Source organism: Monodelphis domestica, chromosome 2, assembly GCF_027887165.1.
Source record: "Monodelphis domestica isolate mMonDom1 chromosome 2, mMonDom1.pri, whole genome shotgun sequence".
Classification (NCBI taxonomy): domain Eukaryota; kingdom Metazoa; phylum Chordata; class Mammalia; order Didelphimorphia; family Didelphidae; genus Monodelphis; species Monodelphis domestica.
Window position 1 is genome coordinate 81,133,926 of NC_077228.1, and position 19,564 is coordinate 81,153,489.

At 39.0% G+C, this 19,564-nt stretch overlaps 1 protein-coding gene across 2 annotated transcripts in view; it reads right to left on the minus strand.

Annotated features, from left to right (window-relative positions):
* COLGALT2 (collagen beta(1-O)galactosyltransferase 2) overlaps positions 1–19,564 on the minus strand; it is a 144,395-nt gene that overhangs the window by 5,860 nt on the left and 118,971 nt on the right. For both annotated transcript variants that reach the window (XM_056815638.1, XM_016430003.2), the window contains 4 exons: positions 14,011–14,117; positions 9,551–9,683; positions 7,899–8,026; positions 1,634–1,840 (listed from right to left, as the gene is read on the minus strand). In XM_056815638.1, coding sequence (XP_056671616.1) covers positions 1,634–1,840; positions 7,899–8,026; positions 9,551–9,683; positions 14,011–14,117 — 575 coding nt within the window. The remainder of the gene's footprint in view (positions 1–1,633; positions 1,841–7,898; positions 8,027–9,550; positions 9,684–14,010; positions 14,118–19,564) is intronic.

The window sequence follows — 19,564 nt, forward strand, 5'->3', positions numbered from 1 at the left end:
ACTATAGCTTGTTATATATAATCCTATATAACGATGTCATATTTTCATAATATCATATCAAACTAAGGTACAGCTAGGACATTTAACTTACCCGATCTCACACTGTTGTGTAGGATTATATATAACAAGTATCACAGTAAGACTTTGGGGACTACTTGCATAATAATATATTATTATCTATATTAGCATATTATAATTTAGCATTATATAATACATATATTTAATTTAATAAATAAATGCATCATATTATATTATGAAATTATTATATACTTAATGTGTAAATATATGATATATATATGAAATAATTAAATTAATTTAATAAATAAGTATAACTTGTTATATATGCTACTATATTACAATCTGTTATCATACAGGTGGTCCTAAAAGTCTTACTATAAGTTTAAGCTATTAGAGGTTTGGAATGCCCGGTATGATAAAAATATATGATATAGAATCTTATTTAATAAATAATAAAACATAGTATGCATGTATTAGTATGGCAGATTGTGTTTCTTCAGTTAAAACAGGATAGATCAAATGATCTCCCCCCAGAGTGTTTCCTTGTTCCAAAATTCTGTGGTATTACCGTCTTGCGCTTTACAACCCTTTGTATCTGTTTTGTGCTTTCCTTGGAGAAACTAAGTCATGTGGCATTTCTGATAATGATAATAACTGATGGCTACATAGCACTTTAAAGTCTACAGAGGGCTTCATCTCATTTGAGCCTCAAAGCAATTTTGTGATACTGTTATGATAATGATGCCATTATTATTAAAGTATTCTTTCCCCCATTTTATATATTAAAAAACTATGGTCCAGAGAAATTATTTTTTAAAAATTTAAAAAAATTAAAAAAATAAATAAAAATTTAAAAAAAATTTAAAAATTTAGGTAAATGAAAAATTACTCATTTTGCCAGAATCAGACTTTGAATCCATGTCACTCTTGATTCTGAATTGAATATTCTATTCCCAATCACTGGCCCTCTGTTAACCTCATTAAAAGTTCTACTGAAGCAGGGAGCACCTACTTTACTGCCTTTATTCTCCATTATGGGAGATAACTAAGCTTCAGAAAGGTGATGAAATATCCCAGGGTTCCAAGGGAAATCAGAGAAGGATTTAGGATTAGATTCTCTATCTCTAGACCCAGAGTCTGCCATTTTACTCTTCCTTAAAGAAGGAGATGTCATGGTTAAGAGGATCAATTTCCCCATAAGGCATGAACTTAAGGAACCAAGATGGCCAGAGATGAGTAGAAGCCATAATGAGCTATGCCCATAGGGTTAAAATTCATAAGAAAGTACTAAGATCCCAAAGCCCAGTGGACTGAGGAGTACAAGTCAAGTACTGTGTGGTTGTCCTAGAGTTGCTCCATTGATGCTATGCCTTTTTTCTTTCTATGCATTTTGCATTAAACACACACACACACACACACACACACACACACACACACACACACACACGCACGCACAGAGCTCTATCTTCTTGAGTCATCATTTGAGAAAGACAATGTAAAGGTGCCCTGAAATACTTGGCAAAATATCAAGTGCTGCCCAGTGAGATTGAGTAGCCATTTTCTCCAACAGAACGATGCCCCAAGGCTGGCAGAAAGACACCATAGTGGGACTCACACAGGATGTTTGTTGTACATAATAGGCAGGAACTCATCTACTGGCAGCATTTTCCCAAAGGGATCAGCTCCAACCAGCTTCTGAGCTCCTTCCAAGGAGATGACATAGCCCAGTGTCCAGTAGGAGTAATCAGCCTCGACCAGATTCATGACATTGGGCACAGCCTTCTCTGGTTCTTGCACTTGCATTCTCTTCCGACCAATGTAACTAGAATGAAGAGGAGAGTGAGGGAATGAGATTTCAATCTGAGTACTGCACACATGCATGAGAATATAAGAAGCCAAGTCCCATGAGGCCAGGGAACACAATGGGGGTGATGGAGAAGCTGGAGTATGTACAGTATCCTTTGAGGTCTGAATACATTTCATAACATTTAACACAAACAGTATTATCTCAAGCAGCCAAAATCTGTCACCCAAAATCAGAGACCCTGAGTCCTCTAATATATATATATATATATATACATATATATATATATATATATATAATTATTATTCAGAATTTGCCCTCCCACCCAAACACACTCCAACTGAGAGCAAAAGAAAAAGAAAACTCTTGTTGCAAACATGCATAGTGAAGCAAAACAAATTTCTGTATTGGTCTTGTTGCCAAAATAAATCAATAAATACATGTCTCTTAAAACTTCTAATAGAAGCTCATCCCTTGTTGACTCCCATAGTGCAAGGCAAAAAACTCAAGGGAATAAAGAATAAAGGATTTTTCATGTCAGTTTCTGAACAGTGGATGCTCCATCATTTTTCCTAGTGCTTGATGAGACAGAGCCCAGGTACTCTTATTTTTTCAAATGCTTCGAGTTTAAACCTTAGGGCTATGTGAAGACTAAATTTAACTCTCCCTAATTGTGAAAATGAAATTCATGAACTCTCCCATGATTGTGAAGATTAAATTGTAACCCCTGCCTATTTTTATATTTTAATCACCAAACGTGTAAACACTCTACTTAAAAGTTGAGATCTGCCCACTTTTAGATCTAATCACCAGAAGTATAAACATCCCACTTAATCATTAAGTGGGAGGTATGTGACCCACATGTGCAAAAATGGGTGATGAATCAAAATCAACTGATTGCCTCCTGGGCAGTCACAAGCAAGGCTTTAGACTATGATTTGTCCATGTAAAAAGTGGATGAAGACACAGGAAGTGATGCAAAAGAAAGTGTCTTTAAAAGGGAGTGACAACTTCCTGAGTTCATTTTTTACTAGGAGTTCTTCATTCTTTGGAGTAGAGGCTGGTGGAGAATCTGCTGACTGAACCTGAGACCCTGTTCCTGGTGAGGCTATTTTAAAATATTTTCCTTTGGACTGACACATGGTGAGTGAAAAGGTGACTCTTACCTGCTGGATTTTCTGAAAAAACTAGCCTCAGGAGAAACTTACCTCTTGAGAGAGACTTCCCTAGGTCCTTGGCTTTGCCGAGGCCTAAGGACTAACTCTCTCTGCCTGGGTTTAGTTAGGGGCCGGGAGTAAATTACTTAGTGCTTAACCTAACCTCTCTTTGATTTTCTTACTTCATTCTTTCTATTTTTTTGTAAATAAATTGTAAACAAATCTCTTTGGAATTAATATAAATTCCTGGTGACCCTATTTTAAATATAATCCAGTCCAACCTTTAAATAAACTCCTTTCCCCCCTCACAGCTGTTTTTGTCCAGACCCAGGATTTCATCAGTATAAGGAACTCTTGGTATAGAAATTCTCCAACCAATGAAGATCAGCAACTCATTTATAATTTAGAGAATTAGCTGCTCAGGGCAACAAGAGACTTTCCCATTGTTTCAAAGTTGTACATGTAAGAAGATAAACTTGGAACTACATGTTCTTGCTTGCAAGGTTAGCTCTCTATTCACTCCATCATGTTACCACTCATTGGCCCTATATAGATTGTTCAAATGCCATTGGTAATATAGGGCAAAGTGTAGTTGTGTGGGAGAAATTTAGAGTTCACCTTGCCACATGAACCCAATTAGCCCAATAAAATTAATCAAATATGTCTTCTGAACTCATTGCCCTTGGTGCATATAGCAGACATCCGATCATTTCTTATTGATCCATATTCTGTTGTCTTCCTCTGTTAGCAGGCAAATGACTAGCTTTTCTATTTGTATTCATGCACCCTTTGTACAATATAAGACTTTATTAAATGCTTTTTATCCTTCCTTTCTTACTTCTTTCTTTCCTTTCTTCCTTTTCCCTTCTTTTTTCTACCATCCTTCCCTTCTATCCTTTTCCCTTCCTCTTTCTTCATCTTATATTTTTCCTTCCTTCCTTCCTTCCTTCCTTCCTTCCTTCCTTCCTTCCTTCCTTCCTTCCTTCCTTCCTTCCTTCCTTCCTTCCTTCCTTCCTTCCTTCCTTCCTTCCTTCCTTCCTTCCTTCCTTCCTTCCTTCCTTCCTTCCTTCCTTCCTTCCTCAAAGGATAGAAATATCATAGAAAAATATCGTTGTTCTCCTTATTACCAACTTCTATAGCTAAAAGATTGGGTAGGGACTGGACTTAAATTGATAGATACAAGGATGTCCCAGATGAACAAATTCCCTCTACCATAGAGGTCAGAACTGTCTCTGCAACTTAGACTGCAGAAAGTTTCTTAGAGCACAGAGCAGTGCTTTGACTTACCTACCTGGACAGCCAGTGTGGTGTCAGGGGTCTTGTCTTCTTGGCTTGAGGCCAGTTCTCTATCCACTTTACCACACTGGCATTCATATCTAAAGACCAATTCCAAATATCTCCATCTTTCCTCAATAATCTATTCATCATATAGGGGATTTCTATTTCAGGTAGGTGTTAGACTAGATGATTTCTAAGGTTCCAACTCTAAGGCATCATAATTCTATTATCTATTCATAAATTTAACTATATGATTTTTGAGTCTCATATTTTTTAGCCTATATGGAGCTTATTTTAGGGGGAATGAGTTAGATACTTTTACTACTTATTTGGTAAAGTAAGCATCTAAGTAGGGCAGCAAATAGAGAATTGGACCTAAAGTTAGGAAGACTCATCTTTATGAATTCAAATCCAGCTTCAGATACCTGTGTGACTTGGACAAGTTATTTAACCCCTTTTTGCCTCAGTTTTCTCATCTATAAAATGAGCCAGTGAAGGTAATGGCAAACTGCTCTAGTATCTTTGTCAAGAAAACTCCAAATGAGGCCATGAAGAATCAGATGTGACCGAAATGACTGAACCACAACAGATAAAAGTACAATTTCTCTATTTTGTCTTAGATTGCCTTGCTCACCCATTTAAGGGATGTCCTTTGTTTTAGCATCCCATCATTTGATACTATAAGAATTAATTAATTAATTAATTTGGCTAATTAGAGAATAAGTTTGCTTGTAAGAAACTCTCCAACTCAGAGCAAGTTTCTTATCAGCAACCTTATTCTCTCGTTAACCAAATTAACTAATAATACTCACACTTGATACATGTATATTTTGGAAGTTTTTATAAACCGTTTCCCTTTTAGCTTCTATCTTCCAGACAAAAACCAAACCAAACAAAAATACACTAGAATTCTTCACTTAGTTCTTATGGGGAAAAGAATTAGTTCATATTCTTAGTTGCTTATTTTATTCTTCTCACTTTGGATTTTTCTGTCTTTCTGGAGAAATGGCTTCCAAGCTTTTCCACAAATTGGCTTCCATCTCCCCTCACAGCTTTGACTTGGTTTCAAATGTTTCCCCTTAACATCCTGTCCATTTCTTGACAAAATGGACCATGAGCTCTTCTCCGTATATCACACTTCAAGCCTAGAATGCTCTTCCTCCTCAAATTTTCCTCTTGGAATACTTCTCTTTTTGAGGGGCCACTTCAGGAGCCTTTTTCTCCATGAAATGATTCCTGATTTTCTACCTCTCATTGCCCACCCCAACCCCAGACTATCAGGGCTTTGTCTCTTCAAATGGCCTTGAGTTGACTTACCTGTATATGTATTCTATGTCCTCAAGAGAATATAAAATCCTTTGGGGCAGGCAGGGACTGTTAAGTTAGTGATATTTTTTTTCCTTCTTTATATCTTCACACATAGTTGAGCACAGTGCTAGGCCCATAAAGAGCATTTAGTAAATGTTTAATTGAATAGGAACAGTTTACCAAGGGAGACCGCAGAATTTCCATCTCTTGGGGGATCTTTAAAGTAGAGCAAAAATGGCCTCATGCCCAGAAATGGTAGTCTTGTCTAGTGGAGACGGGAAGAAACAATGGTCCTAAGTGATGGGTCAGAGCACCAATTCTAACCACAGTATCCATTTTTAAAGGTTATTAGTCACTTTGCATAATATGGATATTTAGATAGGTTTGCCCAGGCATCATTAAAGTATAACTAGGCTTCCTGTGAGCTAGAGATGTTGTTTCTTTGGAGGGAGCAAGTGTTCTCTCTGGACACACACTTAAGATCCCCTCCTGGAACAGGGCAGGCGGTGCCAGCTGCTTTTGGCAAGGAGCAGGGCTCTGTTTGATGAAATCCACTTTGACATGCCACAGGAGAGACGGAGGAAAGCTTGGCAACTTCTTCCACAGTTAGGAAGAAGGGAAATGTTCCCTGTTGCTTTTAAAACCTGCCCTCAGCCTCTCAGTCATGGCAGGTAAAGACACATTAAGTAAATAGCAGATCAGAATAAATCGTTCCCAGGTGTGTTCCCCTGGGTTTCCTGACACAGTGTTTTGCCCCGTTTCAAGCCCTGCTGTCAGATGTTCTTCAGGCTTTCATTTCTGACTGGAGGGCATGTACCTGATTTCCTGGTCTCATCACAGCCTAAAGAGGCAGCCCAGACATTGTGTTTCAGCCCTTTAAACTAAAATGTCAGAAAAGGGTCCTCTTTTTCATGGCTAACTACAAAATGAATAGGGCTCCACCAGTAAAGTCCCTACTCTCTTTGAGTCCTCCTGTACTCTGAAAGAGAGCAGAATTCAATGTCACCTGATCCAAATTTGAATCTGGCTTGGTAGGACCTTGGGCAAGTCTCTTAATTGTTCTGGTCAGTGAGATGATGAGTTTGGACTAGATGTTCTCTAAGGTCCTGTCCAGCTTTAAGATCTCTGATTCTACTGTAAGCTATGCTGTTCCTTTAAGATGAACAGAGCAATTTGGGGGTGAAAGGAGCAGAAAGTATTTTGTGTAAAGGAAGAGATTTCTATTAATTGTCAAAGAATGTGAGATTATGGATAAACATTTTGAAAACAAAGAGGAGTAGAAAAAAGAACAACAGCATCCTACAATATCCCCAAAGTTTGCTTGTACTGTATCAGTGCAGTGATGCCAGGAAAAACTTTACTGATCAAGGTCAATATTCTATTGGAATCCCAAGCATTACTCTATCTGAAATCACCACAAATGACATGGAATTCTTCCTCCAGAACTAGACAAAACTGGTGTTTGCAAACGTCAACAAAAAGGCTGATCTCCAAGTACCTGAAAAGGGAAAAGACATTTCTCTGGGAATTCTTGCTCTGAGCAGAATGCCCAAGTCAGCACTGGTGAACCTTTTCCAAGTTTGAGTGCCCAAAGGGCAAATTCAAGTTGTCGGTGAGCACCTGCATTATGGGAGAGAGCTGAGGGAGGAAATGCTTACTTTTTGGTGGCTGGACAGAGGAGCTGGGCATGCAAAAAATGTCCTCAGGTGCTAGGAAGAAGGGGAACTGAGCAGTTCCCTGAGTGCCATCTCTGCACACGTGCCATGTCTTTGCCAACACTGACTTAAGTGAAGACCAGGCAAGGATCAACTCTAGTTGTTTCTCATTGAATTGAGTTAGAAATGATGAAAGGAATGGTTTAGGAGGAACCTGGGAAAACTAGTATAGCTTGATGCTGAATGAAGTGAACACAACCAGAACAGATTGATAGAATTCAACAAAGGAAAGATGAATGACTGAAAGACTTAACAATGATGCTGATACTTGTGATGACCAACCATGATTCCAAAAGTCTAACTAGAAACCATTTTTTGACAGAGAGGAGAGGGACTCAAGATACAGAATAGGACAAATGTTTTAAGAAGTGGCCAATGCAGGAAGAAGTTTTTCTTGACTATGCACATTTATTACAAAATTTTTAGTTTTTCCTTTTTTCAATTTAGAACCGAGGGAGGAAGAAAGGAGAGGAAAACAGCATTATTGTTTTTGAAAGAAAAGTTTGAAGAAGAACTGAATTGAGATGAAGTCAGGGATAATCTTCTTTCATAGGGTGAGGACTCCCTAGTGCTCAGTCTCCCCAACCTCTATGCTAATGCTCCTTCTCTGCCACTCACATCAATTCCCAGTCCAGCTGCACATGGTCGATGTCATCCATCAGCTTCACAAGTTTCTTCTTAAATTGATGTTCAAAACGCACATCGTCCTCAATAACAAGTGTCTTCTCCAGTTCTCGGTCAATTACCTGGTGTTTTCAGAAAAGGAAAATTAATTCAAACCAATCAATCATTCCCAGTTACCTGTGCTTTATTAATAATAGGAAAGATGGAGAAGAAGAGTGGACCCCTGGGAGATGAGGCATCAATAAGGCTTTCTGCTTGTGATTTTATCCTTTCTCTGCAGAAGACAATTTTATAATAAACTAAGAGCCAATAGGCTTGAAATCTAGTTCTAGCAACTACTTGCTAAATGTCTTTGAATAGGACCTCTATGTGACTCAGTTTTCTTAGTGATCAAATGGGGATAAAGATATTTTTCTTCTTGGGCTGACAGGAAGGTGAGAAGGGATCAAATGCTGAAGAATTTTGTTAAAATATATCAAGGGGGGGGGCAGTTAGGTGGCTCAATGCATTGAGAGCTAGGCCTAGAGATGGGAAGGTCCTGTGTTCAAATCTGGCCTCAGCCACTCCCTTGCTGTAAGATCCTCCAGTAATTCACTTGATCTCCATTGCCTAGACTTTACTTCTCTTCTGCCTCAGAACCAATAATGATTCTAAGATGGAAGGAAAGGGTTTTTTTAAAATAAATAAAACACATAAAGTATATCAGATGAATGATATGATGACCATTATAGTCATTTTTTCTACTTGTATTCATCTCTTCATGACTCCATTTGTTGTTTCCTTGGCAAAGATACTGAAATAGTTTGCCAATTCCTTCTCCAGCTCATTTTACAGCTGAGGAAACTGAGCCAAACAGGTTTAAATGACTTGCCCAGGGTTATATAGCTGGCAAGTGTCTGAGGCTAGATTTGAACTCAGGAAGATGAATCTTCCTGGCTGTAGCCATCTAACTGCCCTAATGGTTACTATAATATTATAATAGTTGTCATTATTATTATCATTATTCCTATCTGGACCATTTTTCCTTCTTTCTGGGTCCAACCATAAAGATTAACAAATAAATTCAGGCAGCTGTTAGGTTATGGACTCCATGAAGTGACTTTGGCACTTTATTGCTACTCTCTGGGATAACAGGTCAAGTCTATGATTGAATGAGGTAGCTGGATGGCACACTGGATGGTACCCGGGTCTGGAGTCAGGAAGATTCATCTTTGTGAGTTCAAAAATGGCCTCAGAGATGTACTAGCTGTGGGATCCTGGGCAGGTTACTTAATCCTGCTTGCCTCAGTTTCCTCAATTGTAAAATGTACTGGAAAAGGAAATGGCAAACCATTCCAGTATCTGTGCCAAGAAAACCCAAAAGGAGTAATGAAGAGTTGGACAGGGCTGGAAATGATTGAACATGTGACCAAATGCATCTTAAAGTGAGCACAGTACAACACACAACAGAAGGTTCCAAGTTAGTGAACTTCAAACCCCAAATAATTTAGCTCTGGAGTCTTCCAACCCCTCTCTTTTTTACAAAGCTGGAAATACTCCATTCCATTCAGTTTAATGAATTGTCCAGTGTCCACTTTGCCCAAAGGCTGGGCTAAACACGAGGAATACAAAGATAAATGTGAAAATTGAAATGAAGGAACATTTACCTCCTTCCAGATAGAATAGTGGCTAAGAAAGCAACCAATTTCACCCCTTGTCAGTGGCCTGGAAGAATAGGGGTCCTTGTACCCAGGTAGCATATCAATATTGAGAGCTTTCAGTTGACTCGTATTCAGGGCCCTGCAAGACACAGAGAGGTTCCCTGAGAGTTAAAAGCTATTAAAAGCCTTATTGTGCTAAAAGTAAGTAAAAACTGCACATTCCCTACCTCCTTCCCCACCCCCCAACACTCTCAAAATTTCGAGCCTAGAGATATGTTGTCAGAGAAGAAGAGGTTGCTATATAGCATATGCATAGCTATTGGTTTGCAAAGAAAATAAGGACAGGAACCTTTGTGACCAAGAATGTGCCCCTATTTTGTTAGCCAAAGTTTGCTTGGAAAGTTTGGGTTTGGACATCCCTGAATAACCAGTGGTTGCACAGAGCATGGGCAGAACTATCCTTCCTGACTCCCACTGACCACGTTTGACTCGGGATTTGGGTGCCTGTGGATGATGAAGCCATTCTTTTACAGGCCATTGAGCAGAGAAGGACCTTGGAAAAGTGCATGAGTCCACCCCGATGCTCCCTTCTCTGGAGCCTCCAAAGGGCACTGGGCAACTCTGGTAAGAAGAATCCTATATGGACAGACTTTGAGAGAGAGTGGGGAATCAAAGGGCCTGCTGGCATGCTATGGTCCATGGGCTCACAGAGTGATTGAATGAATGGCTTAACAACAACAAAACTGTATTTGGGCAGAGCATGAACTCAACATCTTGGGAATGTTATATGTCCCAAGAACAAGAGAGTTGTTGCCAGAGATTTCTTTCCTTGCTACTAGTTAGTTCAAAGACCCAAGGTCACCGATCTCTTGAACTGGCACGGTAGTCTTCTAGCCTGGACAGAACTATATCAGAATCAATGCTTATTCACCTAAGATGAGGAAGGAGTGAACATAGAAGAGCTAGCCTCAAATTCAGGATCAGTCTCAGCAAGAAATGGGCTTATAAGTTCATGGTGGTTGGGATGGAGAAAAGGGTGAGCCTCTCTTACCTCATCCCCTCAAAGGAAGCCTCAGAGTTGGATGATGCAGCCACTAGGGGTACAGTCTTTAAAGGTCCTCTGATCCCCAAGTTCTTCCTGCTTAATGGTCAGTAAGGAGATGGCTTCATCAGACCCAGGGCACCCTTCAGATCTGACTCAAGGGATGGAGCCAGGGACTTCATCAGCTCCAAAATACCCTTCAGAGCCAAGTCAAGGGGAGCAACCACGGACTTTGTTCTCTCCAAAGCATTTGAATACCTAGTCATATACGACCAGCAGGAATCAGAAAGGGCACGTCCTTACACCTCCTGGTTCTCTTGTTTAATGGGCATGAATCAAACATCAGAGTTCAAATATACATATGGACAGTGATGGCTAAAATAGACTGAAAGGCAAACTGTAGGTAGGATGGATGCCTTTGGTGAATGAAAACAGAGATAGACTTCGGTAAAGTACACAGAGAAATTGGTCTATAGAGGCTTGAGGTTCAGCTAACAAAACCCCACAAATCTAAACTCAGAATGGATTTGTTCAGGCTAATCTCATATCCTAACAAATGTTCTCTTTCTCCCCATGTATCTCACTCTTCATTCATCCCCTTCTATTCCTGAGATTCTAAATGCATTCCATAAAAAAGATTGATCTTAGTAGTAGCTAGTTGGCTCAATGGATTGAGAATCAGGTCTAAATATGGGGAGCTCCTGCATTCAAATCTGGTCTCAGATACTTCCTAGCTGTGTGCCCTTGGGCAAGTCATTTAATCCCCTTTTGCCTTGGAACCAATACTTAGAATCTATTCTTAAAAAAAATAAAAAGATTGATTTGAAATACTTTGTTTTTATAACTACTTTTCTTAGATCATCTGGTTAAATGAAGAAGGGAACACACACACATGCACACACACACACACACACACACACATATATGTATATATGGAGAGAGAGAGAGAGAGAGAGAGAGAGAGAGAGAGAGAGAGAGGGAGGGAGAGAACCTACTATGCACCAGGCACGGTGCTAAGTGCTTTACCAATATTCTCCCTTTGGTTCTTCACTGAGAGATTGATGCTTGTTAGTATATGTATTTACAGTTGAGGAAACTGAGGCAAACAGAGATTATGTCTCACCCAAGATAAGACAGCTAATCAGTGTTGGAGGCAGAATTTGAATTTAGGTTTTCCTGTGCCACCTAGATACCCCCAATGGTAATGAGTGGAAATGGGGCATCTTGAGAGAGTATTTAAAGGAACAAGAGACTCTCACAGACTTGAGCCTTTTTAAAAAATGATTTCTCATCATGTGCTGACTCTTCTCAGTGGTCCTGTCCCTTGTGGTCCAACACTGCATGGTCGAATTAGGTGTCCTGGGTGCTAATTCCAAGTTTGTCATTAACTAGCTCCATGATCTTGGGTTGGTCATTTCACTTTTCTTAGTCCCACTCTTCCCACCTATTCAATGAGTGTTTTGGATTAGCTGTGCTCAAATATATCTTTTTCAGCTCAAATTCTAGGATTCTAAGGTCCCAGCACCTCGAGAATGTGTTTTATAACAGATGTGTGCTGAGGTTGATAGATTGAATGAAGGGAAACGAACACACAGGACTAATCCCAACTAAGCCAGTCAATTATATGGATTTAGAGACTGCCTAAAAAGGTCTTGGGGAAACAGTGTGCAGAGGCCAAATGAAACCCACAGAGGGGAAACACCAGTTTTTAAAGGTTGTTGCTCATGTTTCATGGCCAACTGAACATAAGACGTGGCCAAATCAGGGTGTAGTCGCAAGCTATGGCAGGTGGTGGGGAAGGCAGGGCATTGCAAGCCCTTGCTTAGGACCAGGCTCCAAATACATCCTCCACATTCCAGCACATCATAGCTGAGTGGCAGTTAGTGTAATAATTCAGAAAACTCCCAGGTGTACCGAGTAACCATGGATGACCAGGTGGATCCAGGCCAAACAATCTAAAGGCCATTGTTTCTAACTGGGCAGAATTTGGGGCATCTCTGGGGAGTGTTTGCCAGTTGGTCAATTGGAATTTATTAAGCACCTACTATGTGCCAGGCACTGGAGAAGGAAATGGCAAACCAACTCCAGTATCTTGACTAAGAAAATTCCAAATGGGGTCACAGAGTCAGACAGCACTGAAACGACTGAACAATGAGTGTGCCAGGCACAGTGCTGAGTACTGACCCCCCCTCCCCCCCAAAACCCCCAACCAAATAAACAAACAAAAACCTCAATTCTGCTCTCAAGGAGCTCCCAGTCTGACAGATTTCATTCATTTAAGAATGGCTACAGATCATTCTTTTTCACTAATTCAAGTTGAATGTCTCTGATTTCAGGAGGAAAAGATCTATCCCCTGATGGCCATGAAGCCCTGGCCATGGCAGGCTCCTAGCACAGGAATGATTTTCTACCTGAAATAATATCATGATTTAGAGATGGCAGGGTATAGTGGGACAAGCATTGGCCATGGAATCAAAAGATGTCGGTTCAGCCAGACCTGGAGACGGGAGGGTCTGGGTTCAAATGTGGCCTCATATATCTCCTAGCTGTGTGATCTTGGGCAAGTCACTTAACCCCAATTGCCTAGACCTTACCAGTCTTCTGCCTTGGAACCAATACTTAGTATTGATTCTAAAACTGAAGGTAAGGGTTAAAAATAATGGCATGGATTCAAACTCTGGACCTAGATCTGACTAGTTCTGTGACCATGGACAAATCAGTCAGTTTCCTCATCTGTAAAATGGAGACAAGAAGACATAATATAATAAGAGCTAACATTTAAATAGCACTTGAGAGTTTGTAAAGTACTCTATATATTCTATCTTATTTGAGGCAGTTGGTGGTATAATGGATGGCCTGCTGGGCTCGGAGTCTGGAAGATCTGAATTCAAATTCAGCCTCAGACATCAGTTGTGTGGGTTTTAAAATTAATATACAATAATTAAGTATTACATTTTAAAAGTTTTATTAATAATAACTAAAAATAAAACTTACACCTAACTCAGCTGGGGTCACAAGAGAAGAGAGCCAGGAAGGAGTCACAGCAAACTTAAATACAATCAGGTAAACGTGAGGATGCAGGAAAAGGGAAAAAAGGAATTTGGGGTAATGTAGTTTTTATGGGTTCAGGAATTTACAACTACACAGTTGTGCATCCCTGGGCAAGTCACTTAGCTTGGCTGCCTCAATTTCCAGCACTTACCTCCAAGGGTTGTTGTGAGGATCAAATGAAAGAATATTTGTAAAAAGTGCATAGATAGATATTATTCTCATCTTCTTCCCTTCCTCTAGTTGTACTACCTGCCTTCCATTATTGCTTTGAAAGAAAAGTTTATAAACCTCAGAGCACAACGTGAATTTGAGTTCTTACTATTGTCCCAATCCATTAAGCAAACCTGCAAATACAAGAGGGAAGAAGACTCACTTTCCATCCACAGCCTCTACAATTTTGACCTCGATCTCTTGTTCATAAAGCGTGCGCAACATTCGGTCCCGTCTGTCCTTCCGCCGTTTGAGGTTTATCATGAAAATCTAAGCAGGTAATAAGGGTGAAAAGTAACAGAAATGAAGCAAGTCTCACTTTAGATCTCCTGTGAAGTACAAGCTAAGTACCAAAGTTTCATTATATTGGACATTCAATAAAAAGGGGTAGGAAAGTTTTGGTGGAATTTTGGGGGCAGGGAGGACAATAGTCAAATTAGAAAAGGAGGTTGGTTTTTGCATTTGGTGATGGCCCTCGGCTCAAAGGTCTCCAGGGCTGGCATTCGGAGCTTTCCCTGATATTACTAGCTGAGGATGTTTTTGCCTTCCTCAAATTTTCTTTCTTTTTAAAAAAATTAGTTTGTTACATTAAAATTCCCAGATATCTTCCATGTTCCCTTCTCTTCCCAGGAATCGAGAAAGCATCATTTAACAAAACAATATCTATATTTTTAGAACACTTCCCCTAGATTCCGTCTTGGTCCCCATCTCTCCTTCCCATAAGTCATACATACTCCCAAAAAATCCTTAAGAGGACTGGCTATGCCATTTAAAAAAATCTTCCCCACAGTGCCTTGCAGCATATAGCATATATATGCACGTATTATATATATATGTCATATATTATATGTATAAACTTAATAAATGTTTGTTGAAATAGAATTCTGTGTCAGTTTAACCACTTTCATGATGTTAGTCTGATGCTCCTTTACTAATGCTCCAAGAATTCTCCTAAATGTTCTAGAGGGAACAAAGTCAAACAAATGACTCTGGAAGCCCAGAAGTAGCAAATAGGCACAGCACTGCTAAAGCACAGATCTCCACTCTGCTCCTTCAAGATGCAGGCATTCAAGAGAGTACAATATGTGACAGATAAAAAATACATAATAACGGCTTTCTCTTCATTCACTATATCCACTGTGGCTCCTGGTTGTCTCCTACTTAGGACTGAAAATAAATCAGTTTACTTCTCTGGGACTCAGTTTCCTCATCTGTAAAATGAGGAGTTTGAGCTATGATCTTTTGTACCTACAAGATCCCTTCTAAATCCTCTGAGGGCATGAATTTTCTTTGACTTTATTCCAATGGTATTTACATCATCCATTGTATCTGGCCAGTGTTTTGTTGTGTTCCCTACTGCTTATTTACAAGGTGGCAGTCACATATACAATGACCACACTATAATAAAAATTTATATTAAATAATAATATATAACATATTTTATAATATAATAATGATAAATAATAAAGTTCACATTTTGGAGGTTTCCTTTGCACTGCATCCTTTCATACATATCATCAGGGGCTTCTCTGAATTCTTCATATATATCATTCGTTAGACCACCACAGTCATAATCCATCAGACACTTGTCATAGCTGACATTTTTCTATTCTTGGACACACATTTTGGTAGAAAGAACACCGAATCTAGAATCTGAAGTCCTCGGTTCAAATGTGGGCTCTTCTGCTAATATGGTTGCTTGGCCATTGGTTGTGTCTGACTCTTCAGGATCCCATCGACCATAGCAATCCATGGGGTTTTCTTGGCAAGGCTACTGAGATATTTGCCATTCTCTTCACCAGCGAATCTTTTTGTTTGGCAGTCAGATGCTAAATGACTCTCCCAGGAGGTGTCTGAAACTGGATTTGAGCTCTTGTCTTCCTGATTCCAGACCCAACACTCTATCCACTATGCCACCTGGTTGCCTCCTACTTAGGAACGTAGAAAAATCAACTTATTTCTCTGGGACTCAATCTCCTCATCTATAAAATCTTTTCTATCTAAAAGGTCCCTTCTAAATCCTATGAGTGTATAAGTATGCCACAGACTAAGAGTGGTCTGTCCTTGTGGGAATAACAGGTCCCTGGGACTCATTAGGCATGAATCCAAGACAAGTTCATGCGATTCATGCCAAAAAAGGCTATCCACTGCCATAAAAGGAACAGATGGAATCTGAAAACAGATTGAAACATGTCATTCTTCACTTTATTTCCTCCACGAATTTGCCTCTAGTGTAAGTAATATGTGGCCTGTTTTACAACATGATGAACAGGGAAATATGTATTACATAAAAATATATGTACAATCCATTTTATATTATCTGCTTTCTTGAGGAAGGGGGAGGCATAGGTGGGAGAGAGAGAATGTGATTTGAAAAATGTCAAAAATAAATATTAAAAATTATATCGATATGAAATCTGGAAAAATGAAAATTTTGTGAAAATAAGGGAGTTCAAGCAGATGATCCCTAAAGTCCTTTCCAGCTGCAATATTTTATGATTCCAAGTGGAAAGTAAAACTAAATATAAAGAAGTGAATGTTTTAAGATAAGTAGATTTACTATGAATATAGGGGAAATGGCTATTTGCTTGGAGAATATACTTTGTAAAGGGATATGTTTGGGTGTTTTGTTAAAATTATCTGTTGTGTTGAAATGAAGTATGTTATTTTTCTTCTAAAAAAAAGAAAGAAAAGGCTTCATGAGATACTGAAATGCACCCTTTATTTAGTTGATGCTTATATTTAATTTCATTAAAACCACTAAATTTAATTCAGGTTGCATGAGTGTGTGCATGTGTACGTGGGAATTGCTGTGTACAAATTCCACATCTTCTGTCTGAGTGACCTAACAACAGTCCTTTCACATGGGTAATAATGGAGCTGGTTGGGGACACTGGTTGCTCTGTTCTGGCTATAAGTGGAGCAGGAGCCAAAAGAGACCTCTCATCTGGGAAGACCAGATTGTAGCAAATATAAACCCAACTCTAGGCCCTATTCAGTCCAAGAGCAATAAAAACCATAGCCACAAAGGAAAAACACAGACAACATGCAAACACATGCATACACTCAGAGCCAACTGTAAATACAGGGTGAGGGTGGGGTAAGAGAATGCATTAAGTCACATACAACCCAAACATTGGCCACACAAGACCCCCAAATCCTGTTTTGATAGGACCCTCCGACACCCCTTTTTCTAATCTACCTCTTCCTTGGCTGGTCCACACCTAAACCATCCAAGAAAGATACATAGCTAGCTGTCTTAAAACACTTCATGACCATTAGTTATTACTAGAATTATTTTATTCATCAGGAAAAGAGATTTCCTCTACAATTAACTTCACCATTTTACAACCTTTATGATGCAACTTTTATTGTCTTCTTTAAGACAAAACCAACCATGAAGAATCATGGGCACATGTTCCTAAAGCTGACCTAAAGATATCAGAGACAGGACCTGGAAGGAATGGTATACTTGTTAGGGAAGAGAGCAATGAAGTCTCTATAGTCACTTGGGTTCTCAGCATAGAGTAGAGATTTTACCTTTTTACATAATGGACTACTTTAGCATTCTGGTGAATCTTTTTTTTTTAAGAATAATTTTTTAAAATTCATAACTCAAGGGATTATATGTTATAATTATTATAATGACCTCAGTTAGAGGTGAATGAAAATAAAGATATAATTTTGTTCCCATGCAAGTTCATAGATTCTGTTGAAATCAACTCTTTCTTTCTCCTTATCTCCCCTCTCCCCAGGTTAAGAATCACTGAGGACTGAGATGTAATATAAAGCAAGGATGATGGAAAGAGAGATAGAAATGATAAGGATGAATATGTCCTCAGGGCTAATGAAACTGCATGGATCATGTCCATTTTTGGTAGCCTTATCATTTCTAAAAATGATTTGGAGTTTTGTTTCAATCCCCTCTAAGTCAATTTTAACCCTGTTCCTTTCTAATAGTAATAAGTCCAACAATAATAAATGACATTTATATAATGATTTAGTTTGCAAAGAACTTTATATATATATATATATATATACATATACACATAAAATTTCAATAGTGCTTTATAAGACATCTGTGAAGCAGGCACTATAATTACTTGTCTCTATATTTTATATGAGGAAATTAAGTCTCAGAGACTATAAGGGACTAGGGTATTCCACTTAATATCAGAAGGGAGATTGGAATTCTGGTATTTCTTAAGTCCAGGTTCAAAACTCTAGGCATCTAGAGACATGTAGTTAGTAAGGGAACTAAGGACACCAGCAGGCAAAGGGGAAGAGAGAGAGCAACCAGGAAATGAAATGTCATGTACAGGGAGCAGCAAGAGACCCAGTTTGTCTAAAACATAAAATGTGGGGAAATGAGTAAAATGAAGCCAACATGTACAAAGTTGGATGGATTGAATACCAAACACAGGCATTTTTATTTTCTCTTAGAAGTGATTTGTAGCTACTAGAGTTTCTTGTCACTAGGAGTGACAGGATCAGATCTGTGCCTTAAAAATATCAATTTGGCAGATTTTCCAGATTGACACAAATTGACTTTTTGTGTAAAAGAATCTTTGCTTTGATGGATAAGACTTGGGTTGGAGAGGTACTTGTTAGTTAAAAGAGTCATTAAGGTTTCTTAAGTAATATGACTAGAAAGGTGGGTTGGGGTCATATTGTAAAGGCTAAGCAAAGGAGTTTGCATTTTATCTTAGGGGAAAGAGGGAGCCACTGATGTTTCTTCAGCAGGAGAGTGACCTGGCAGGTCTTACTAACTTACAGGCTATTGTGGGAAGCCAGGTGAGAAGTAATGAATCCTAAACTAAGGCAAGGCTTTGTGAATGGTGAGAAGTGGACAGATGCAAGGGGTATCTTAGAAGTAGAATCAACATGACCTAACAACTTGATTGGATAAGAGGGATAAAGTGGAGAATAAGAAGTTGAGGATGACTGAGATGATAAACTTGAGTACCTGGAAAAAAGCGCAGATCTAGATTTGGAAGGGACTGCAGAGTCCCTGGGCAGAAACAGTAGTCAGGAAGAGGGGCAGTTTTTGAGGGGAAGATAATTGACTGAGTTTGTGAAAGAAGGCAATTCTAAGTTTCTGATTCTTGTCCTAATTATCAAGGTTACTAACTCAGTTATAGGAGAGGAAGAAGGCTCATTAGGCTAGAAGAATTCATTGGCTCTGAAATTTGACACTGATTTGTTCCATTTTCCTTAGAGTATTCTTTATTCAGGCAGCTGTGGACCTGAATTCAAATCCTGTCTCAAACATTTATTAATTGTATGACCCTGGGCAAGTCACAACCTCTGCTTGCATTAGTTTCCTCATCTGTAAAACAGGGACAATAATAGCTTCTACCTTTCAGGGTTGTTGTGAGATTCGAATGAGATAACACAAATAAAATGCTTTGCAAGCCTTAGATGCCCTTTAAATATTAGCTACAATGATGATAATGATGATGATACTCTGGTAGCCTCTTCTACCAATGGAATAGAATGATGGCATTCTCCTCAAAGGGGCTGTTTTTAAGCTCTTGCTCTCAGAAAATGTATTATAATTAAGGCAAGAACTGAAATTAAGTTCCCCTCCTTTTTTTCCCTTTGCCCTCCATTTATTTTTTTTAAGCCCTTACTCTCTGTCTTGGTAATTAATATCTGTAATATAGAAAGGCAAGGCTTAGGCAAATAGAGTTAAGTGATTTGCCCAGGATTACACA